Source organism: Pinus tabuliformis, chromosome 2_1 (genome assembly GCF_031772625.1).
Source record: "Pinus tabuliformis cultivar Carrire ecotype Pingquan chromosome 2_1, CPIR1, whole genome shotgun sequence".
Classification (NCBI taxonomy): domain Eukaryota; kingdom Viridiplantae; phylum Streptophyta; class Pinopsida; order Pinales; family Pinaceae; genus Pinus; species Pinus tabuliformis.
Genome location: NC_142299.1, coordinates 458612061 through 458621592, shown reverse-complemented (window position 1 = coordinate 458621592; position 9532 = coordinate 458612061). Strand labels below are relative to the sequence as shown.

Below are 9532 nucleotides of genomic sequence, written 5' to 3'. Positions count from 1 at the left end.
CTAGAAGTTTGTAAGAATATAAACATCATTACCACTTGTTTGTTACTGGAGCATAAATAATAGTAAAAACGAATCCATCCAAGCAAAATTTACAATTACAAGAGACTAATAATAATTAAAAGCATAATATCAAAAATATTCAAGAAAGTACTTATCTCTAGAGAATACGTCAACTCCTTTTCGTTCAACTCTTCAAGGAGTTAATCTCGTCCATATTATCATCATCAGGAAGTCCATATCATCAAGGAATTCACAGCATCAAGGAGTCCATATCATCATCGGCAGGAAAGGCCAGTTTGCATCATCAGGTGGAATATCCTTCAACCACTCTAGATCAATGCTGCCAATGTCTGTGTGAAGCATCTCAAGAAACCGTTTTATTCTCCGTGCAAGAACATTGTTCATCCCTCGGTCCTTGATGGCATCTGCAGTATCTTCAATATCAGCATATCTGACTGCATCACAATTCACAACATCCTTGGTATTTGAGTCCCTTTCTCTTTTTAATCTACAATCTTCTACATTTGTATTCTTCGATATAGTTTCCCAATCAAATTTGTTCTTGCTTTCTGCCAGAACCAAATAATTTGATCGTCAGCTTCAGTGTATTCATGATACTCCATATGGTCTTTCCAATCCTGTACACATAAATCATGACCCTTCCCATACAACATTAGATCCAGATCTTCAGGTTCTAAAGCTCGAAGAAACTGTTGGAGTGTTGAATTCCCAAGCAAATCAGAAAACCCCTGGGCAAAGCATTTAATTTGCTCTGCAACTGGTGTCACAAAATGACATTGAATCAGCAGTTTAGCATATCGATGTCGATTCTTACTGTTTACAACCAAGTCCCTGCCCCCTGGACAAAGTTCCATGACTTTTCGGGAACCCAGTTCTTCAACTTCTGTCACAAACGTGAGTCCTAGTAGATCCGAGTCCAGAATATCTGAATCCATTTCCAAGATTTTCTTGCAACTTGAATACAAGTATGGATCTGCATCTTGCGTATCCTCCCAGGAGATAGAGAGACCAGCCAATTGTTTGAAGAATGTTCGAGCTAGGACCATGTCAATTTGCACCCTATGCATCAATGCCAAACCAATAACACGACCACAAAATTTGAAATAGGATAGATGACCAGGATTCACTCCAGATGCAGGGTTGGGGAAAAATCTTCGCCGATCATTGGGGCAACATAAGAAAAGAGCATTTGCAGGATTAAAAATTTCTCTGCATATTAATGAAAACCACTCCCGCAAAACTCCTGGACCAGTTGCTTCCTCAGTCGCAAACTCCACAGAAATTCCTCCCTGTAAAGCATCGGCTTCTGCATAGGCAAGTGGCTCAAATGAATCCACAAGAAGCTGAGATCTATGGACTACAATTTCATGCCGTTCATCATGATCTTCTTGTGGTTCTGGCAGCATAGCCAATACTAGATACCTCTTAGACTCGAAATCAAGAAGGGAACTATATTCAAGTAACCAAAAATGATCATCATGCAATGGTAACTGTTGACTAAGATTATTTAAAGCTAAACGGCGGGCACTTAGCATCGATAGAAAATCTTCCATGTCATCTTTGGAAAGCTTGGCAATGGCATGAAGGCCCTTCAGAATGAAGAGGAATGGAGCCCAGCCAAATAGGGCAATCCTCACGTGTGGATGGCCCTGGTTCAACAACGATATTTGCCACTGCCTCCAGGCAACTATCAATCTTATGCAGAAGCTCCCTGAATACTGTGCAAAGCCACTTATGGGATCCAATGTCTGCTACCATCAAGGAATCTGTTCTAGAACAGTTTTCCATGTGTGGACCTTTACTTACAATTACGTGAGATGTTACAGGTCTATCAATTGCCTCCATGGCTTTGCACAAAGGTATTACAAAAGCAGTAAAATCCTGCGCCTCTTTATCATGCACCTCTTTAACATGTTGCATCATGTGAACGGGCTTATCCTTGGAAAGGGATGGCCTAGTTACGCAACATAAATTTGAAGAAAGCTTGATAGCAAGCTCGAGGACAAAAGGAGATAAATCTTGAACAATTGTCTCTGCCTTAGCTTCATTGAAATATTGACTTCCATGAGCAACACCAATAGTGTCCAGCAAAGAGGCAAGGGCATTGCGGCATACCGTGTATAAATCATGGCCAGGTACACTCTTTACTAGCAGCTTACAGAACTCAAGTAGAATGGGCGCACAGTATATATGAATATGACTCGGCAGAAAATCTTCATTCGGTGACAAGAACAGTTTAATAGATTCTTCTGTACACTCACGGTTGCTCTGTAATGGAGCAAGCAATAACATAATCAAAGCCGAAGTCGCCCCTGCCAACTGAAATACCTGCATGTGTTCTGAAACAGTAACAGAAGCAGAAACAGAAATAGTCTTTGGAGCCATCTTAAGAAACTCTTTGACTTGATTGCCGGATGCTATCCTGCAGATGGTTCAGTTTTCTTTGCATATTGGACACTTGCTCACCCATCATGCACACAGATCTAACAGTAGACACGAAGTCATTTACAAGTTGCCATGACTGAGGAAGAGCCGTGCTCCGCATGCGAGCCACCAAAGCTAAGATTACAGCAAAACCCTGTAAAATAATAATACCAAGAGCGACCCATCTGACAATCTTCACATGCTTTTCCAAAAAAAAATCTTTTATGTCGTCAAGATATCCAGTTTTATCTGTTGGAATTACCTCCTCCCACTTGTGATCAAAGAATATAAAGCCCGCAAGCGCCAATTCACCCACGATTAACAGGACAACTAATACAGTATAACAACAGAGGCAGCATCCACGTCTGGTTGCTACTCGCCTTCATTCGTAGTAGCGGGAATCGCAGAATTAATGCTAACAGAATCCTGTTCCCACTTAACCATCATGTAAATGCCATAGCCGACCATCCCTAAGTCGGCCAATATCAGCAGAAAATTTAAAATCTTCAGAAGGCATTCAGCAAACCAACGGCAAGCCATAATTTTCCCGAAATGGAGCTTTTGCTGCGACTGTCCGATTATCAGTACATCATAACCTTCCTTCCCAGGCACTCCGCCGTAGAACCTTCAAATTCGCGAATATCTAACGGATTCTCTTAAAAACCAAGAACGAGAACAGCTGCAAACGCTTCAGTGTCTTGTTCGATCTCGATGGATTGAAGCTCAAGGAGGTCGTCTATGACGGCGGCTACGAAAAACAGACGTTTCGAACTTGCGACGTCCTCGCCACTATTTGCCGTCCTGAAGAGCTGCTGGGATTCGTATTACTTAGGTTCTGGCCCTAGATGTTTCTGAAGTCCACATTTCACCACATCAGCTATGCGTAGTGGTGATTTCGCTCCGATTCATAAAGATTTGAAATCCAATACCTTTAAAAGTATTCTCTCTAACCGCTCATCCTGATTATTAATGAAATATCGGCGTATAATGACTCATAAGAGCCCACGGGGCACGTAATTCTTTACGCGTCAAATAACTACCAAACTCACGCCTTAATTTAACACGCAATCGTTTAGCTAGGCAAGTGTCGAATATCATGCCTGTGTTATTAATGGTGGCCTTCAGGTGTTGCGAGATCGAAATCCCGAAGTCCCTGTTCTGGTGTAATTACTTTCAATCATCCACAGATTGTGCCATTATCGACTCAGAAGCACCCCTTTGTTTAGATTCAACTTGTTCTCAAACCATTCCCACTTTCAGACTGTATTACCCTCAAACTGTCCATTGTCCTTATGTTTTCCATCACATCACGAACGCCAGATTTGGGTGCTGCAATGTTTTATCATCGATCTCTTGACCTGTCTCGTTCTCTTCGTTTCCAGTGTTTGAGGCCGAGTTGCATTGATTTTCCAAAGCTTGTGAACAGGTTGAGCTTATCCTTTCTTGCAGATCGAGTCCCTTCTACAAAGGCCGAAATATAACATCTTCCAGATGATCGAATAGGAGTTTATTTTGTGATTTTCCTGAGGGCCAATTTGGGTATATTTCTGAGGCCGAGTACACTGGTCTGTAAGAATAATTTGAGCCTGTCTTTAGCTGCTGGAGGTCGAATTGTGCTTCGGGAGTTTGGGGCTATTAGGAGGCTGAATCTCCTTGGTAGGTCGAATACATCATAGAAGCCGAGATGGGTTATCACTGTGCAATTGAATGAGCCGATTTCATCTCCATTAGAGGGCCTAAATATTCTCTGGTGGAGGTATCAATTATCTGGCAGACAGCGAGTGCAATCATGGAGGTCTTTCCCGTCCCAGACTGTGCCTGCGCAATAACATCTCTGCCGTTGATGATGGGCATGACCGCTCTCTGCTGAATAGCTGAAGGTTTCTCGAAGCCATATTGGTATATACCTCGAAGAAGGTCGTCACGGATACCCATCTGATCAAAACTCGCGATTACTTCTACTCCGGGACTTGTTTCAAATACAAGGTTTCCATCACCATCCGCGTTCCGTCCATTGTTGCGGTTCCTACCGCCGACCGCAATGGCAGCCATTTTTGGTATAGAGGAAGAATCCTTCCCTGCCCTTTCTTTCCAGCGCCCGCAAATCTACTCTCAACACAAGACAGCTCGCCAGAGATCGATTGCTGTACCTAAGAACTGTGTGTTTCCCTTTTCCTGCGGCTGCAATCGTGAAGCTTCAGTAACCATAATTAAACGTTTGTCCAATGCCCTTTTAGGCTAGCATTTGAGTGCATACGAGGACCAAATCAGCAATCAGCTATGGTCTAGCTGGTCGTTCACATATTGGCTAATAGATCAATAATCTGGGGATGTTGGCTGAGATTAGGCTTTCAGATTTGGTGGCCGCTACCTCTGCATACGCATTTTTTGCTGCTCTCTTACATATTCCTCTCTGCAATATATTACTGTCATAAAACAATTCCAGAATTCTGAAAACTTCAATTGTATAAGCAGTCAGTGCCTTATTTTAGGAGATATAAGTTTTGGGACTGTCCTGGCACTAATTTGCATCATATTAAATTGTCTGAAACATAACTACTGCTGCATTGTCAGGGAGATGAATTTTGCACCACTTTGAATTTGTCATAGTAGCTTCGTATCTCAGTCCAGAAGGCTCAGATCGTAATAATTTAGATCACAGTCCATGACAACTTGTGTAGGAAAATATTTTGGAGAAGCATAACAGTATTGCTTAGATGATTGCAAAACAGCAGTTTCTGGATTACTTTGTAATTAATAGCTTACAGTTCTGGTTACCCAACGTTTTGCAGAGTGCTAACAGAGTTTCAGTCAGATTTATTATTGAATGCATGATTTAAATGGCTTTACCACCACCTTATTTTGGTAAATTTAAATCTTTTAACAACTTAACAGGTCCGAAAGTTGAACCAGCTCCGATACCATATGTAATGACTGTGCTAAGTTAAAGAGTCATTACCGAAACTGTAAAGATTACTAAAACTATGAAACCGTATTAATGGATTTGATGAAGTACTTACCTGGTCTGCTACGCAATTTGATGAAGTACTTACCTGGTCTGCTACGGATGTTGCGGTGAGGATGCTTCATAACTGCTCCAGCGCTCTCGTTACCGAATGACCAAAACCACCCAGCCAAATCGAATATACCTAGATACTCGATCCAGTATGCTTCTCAACCGATGCATACCATTCCCCCGTGCCCAGAAACTTCAAAACAAGCAAGGCTCGATAGTTCCGAATTGTAGGCAATGTGTATAAATTTCCTCTCCTTCCTCCTCCAACAGCACCTGGATCAGTTTTTCCACTTACAACAATACAATCTCAGGCCAAGAACACAGAGTCCCCCCCCCTTCTTCCCTCTCGGCCTCTTCTTATGTACCGTTTATTAGCGGTGGTTCTCTCTCCACCTATGAGCCCACCGCTTCCCTTCTCAACGACACCTCCTCAACATGCAGAGTCGTAACTTTCCTTGAGGATATTTTGATATGTGTCATTTTACTTTGATTAAAAATTTTATATGTTCAATTAAAAGGTCCTAAGTTAATACCTAGGAGCTTCATTTTGATTTAATTTATTCCTTTAATAATTCATCCACATACTTTATTAAAATTTCTCAATAGATAATTATATAACCTGATTTTTAAGGATTTACATAATTCTTTACATTTATTTTCTTTATAACCCTTTTAATTTATACTTTTAAACTTAATATCATTGGTAATCGCTCATTAATCATGAGGCATTAAGTAATATGTGCTAATGGCTGAATGCGACTTTTCTATATGAAGGAGTGTCAGGATATTTAATATTCTAAGTAATTTAGAATATAGCTACTAGTGCAGTGCATGCGATACATGCATATGTAGCTATCATATGCATGCATCGTATGCATGCTAATATTCTCGTGCTCTCTATATTAATGATGGGTCATTACATCGTAGCCTTGGGACCCTTTGCTTCACTCCCTTTGCCCTCTGCATGGATGATGCAGTCCCTCCCATCTCTGTGTTGTCTCTATTGGGCTCTGCATGGCCTGAACTGGCTGCTACCTCTCGCTCTCTGCTTCTACGTTGGTCTCTCAGCACTATCTCTGCCTCTCTGTCCAGTGCTCACTGCCCCTCATTGCTGATCAGTGATCATTTATTCGACCTTGCTTAGCAACCTCGCTCTAACAAAACGAATGACTGATCACTCTGGTGTGTCTTCCAACTGATCCTCAAGCCTCCTCTTATACTTTTCTCGTTGGTCCTTCAACGGCCAGGATTAAATCTCTAATCAACAGATAAGACTAGATTTGGCTTGATCCATGACTTTCAGAACCTTCTAACCGAGTTTTATATTAATACCCATTAATATTTTATTTTTCCTAAGTTTAGACTTAGGAACTTCATTAAAAATATTAATTATTTTAATATCTCCCAAACTAGGTACAATTTGTCCAAACCATTTCTGGGTCTTGGATATCTCATGTGCTTTAGCATCCCCACCAATTTTCATGGTTAGAGCACATCTGATGCTACCCCAAATCAACTATTTGTAGCTGAAATCTTGATGTAATCAATTTTCTTTTAACTGGTAGAAGACAATTATTAAGAAGCGCTTGGTGGTTTTTGACCCGAAGGGGGGTTTCCACCTAAAAATATTTGTGTCCTCGGTTTTATCTTTCTTCATTGTTGTATGGTGTTGTCTACTGTTGATTATTGTTTATGATCATCTGAAGAACAATAATAATAACTAAAAATTAAGTAATGCTTTGAAAAAGATTAACAACTGTTATTTGCTAAGAAATATTGATTCACTTCCCTCTCAGTGTTTCCAACAATTGGTATCAGAGCTTGGTTCCTTCAGTAACAGCTTAACCGCTGGAAGGCATTTTTCAGAGCATAGAGATGGGAAAGTCAAAGAAGCAGGTTGCAAGAATTTCAAAGGAAGGTATAGGTACAACAAAATTTGAAGAAAGTGAATGTTGTGTACCAACCCTTGATTTTGATGCACATAATTACTGGATATGGGAATCTAGGATGGAATTATATTTGTAGGCACATGGAGTATGGGAAACAATTGTTTCTGAAGACACATCTACCGACGAAGCTAAAAGGTACAATTCAAAGGCCATGAATGTAATTTTGAATGTTTTCCCAAATTCTGTGAAAACAAAAGTTGGTCAATGTTCAACAGCTAAAGCTCTTTGAGAAAATCTTCATAATCTCTATTCAACAAAGCAATCAGGTCAAGATGTTATTGAAAATTCGGATCCTTTTGATTATGATGAAGAAATTGGAGAAATGAGTAAGACAGAGTTTCAAAATCAAGTGATCAAGGTGATAAAGGAACTCAAAAGTCAAAAGGAAAAGACAAGACTTTTGGAAGTAGAATTGAAGACGACAAAAGAACTCATAAAAGAAAATGAAGAGTCTGAGAAGATGATTAGCAGCCTTCGAATTCAATTGGAAGAAGTCAAGAATACAGAGACACAAGACCTCAAGAGAGAAGTCCAACAGAAGCAACAAGAACTCGACACAGCCTTTGCAGAGATCAACAGGCTCAAACAACAGATGCAGGAGGTAGAAATTGAAAGGAAGGAATCTGATCAAAGATACATATCTGCAGTTGACCAAAAGCAAAAGGAATTAGAAACATCTTTCATAGAAATAAGTAGGCTCAGGATTGAAAATGAGAAGCAGAAGGAACAGATACAGGTTCTCAACAGAGAAGTAGAGAAGACCACTCTTCTCAAGCTACAGGTTGAGGAGGCAAAAAAAGGAAGGGAGATCTTGAAAAGATGGTTTCAAGAAGAACTTGATGCAACCCGTGATGAGATCAACAAACTCAAGTGATAGTCGAAGAAAAATGAAGGCAATTAACGCTGGTAAAACTCCAATTGATGAAGGTACAAGCTCCACATCTTCGTAGGATGATTCTAAGCAGGAAGTTGATCTAAGTGAAAATCCAAAGAAGAATGTTGCAAAGAACAATACCAATGCAGTCAACAGCAAAGGACGACAACAGATTACAACACCACCTCCAAAGAATAATGATAAATCTTCCAGGTATGTTCGTTTATTTAGCGGACATTGTTTTTCGTGTGCTAACTATGGACATATGGCCAGGGATTGTAAAGTTGTTGGCAGGTACAATTATCAAGGACCATTGCATCTAAATGAATTATCTAGGTACGCATGTTCATTTGATGGTTATTGTTTTTTACGTGCTAACCCTGGACATATGGCTAGAGATTGTGAAGTTTTTGACAGGTACAATCATTATCTACAAAAACCTAGAAACAAGTTTACAAGATCATGAAACAGGTTCCACGATGATTTTGTCAAAAGAGAATATGTGCTAGATGGGTCAAACATTGAATGTTTCAAATTCCATAACTATGGACATAGTGCTCGCAATTGCAGATATCAGATGGAATCACCTACGACAACATTGAATGCTTCAAGTGTCATAACTATGGACACATAGCTCATCAATGCAGGTACAAGATGGAATCAACCATGAATGAAAAGCTTGACGACGAGAATAAGAAGGTTTGGAAAATAAAACAGGTATGAGATGAACAAGTACAAGATGAGCAAGAAAAACCAGAAGACAAGAAGGTCTCAGTAGTTATGCTTTCAGGATTCATAACAGGTCGTAAGGAATCAACAATTTCTTTGGTTAATGACTCAAGCGAAGATCATCCGTTAGATGACTCACTATTCTGAACGATTCAGTTCATCGACTCCTTGAAATTTTAAGAGTCTATGCAGTAATATATGGCACAATTCTACGATTGACAGAGAGATAGTTTGAACAAGATGGCACTTTCATTACAGGTTCAGGGGGAGCAGAACAGTTGAAGGATTACAGGTTCACAAAGGAAGGTTTCTCTTCAAGGGAAGCACATACAGGACACAGGTCCACAAGGATCATCACTGATAGATTATTACAAGAAGACTTCTCGTCAAGGGGAGCACAAGCAGATAACAAGTCCACATGAAGCAAGAAAATTCTCAGGGGGAGTAACCATTTTCCATTGATGTCAAAGGGGGAGAGAAAAACCTGAGAAGGAGATTGAAATCTCGAGAAGGAGGTGA

At 40.2% G+C, this 9532-nt stretch overlaps 1 protein-coding gene across 1 annotated transcript; it reads right to left on the bottom strand.

The window, feature by feature from the left end:
* Window positions 1–258: 258 nt before the first annotated feature.
* Window positions 259–4497, bottom strand: LOC149200902 (E3 ubiquitin-protein ligase UPL5-like). The gene is given in 6 exon segments (XM_089401119.1): window positions 259–451; window positions 523–1643; window positions 1645–2430; window positions 2432–2825; window positions 2972–3070; window positions 4142–4497. Coding segments are annotated over 6 exon segments (2949 nt in total).
* Between the last annotated feature and the right edge of the window lie 5035 nt (window positions 4498–9532).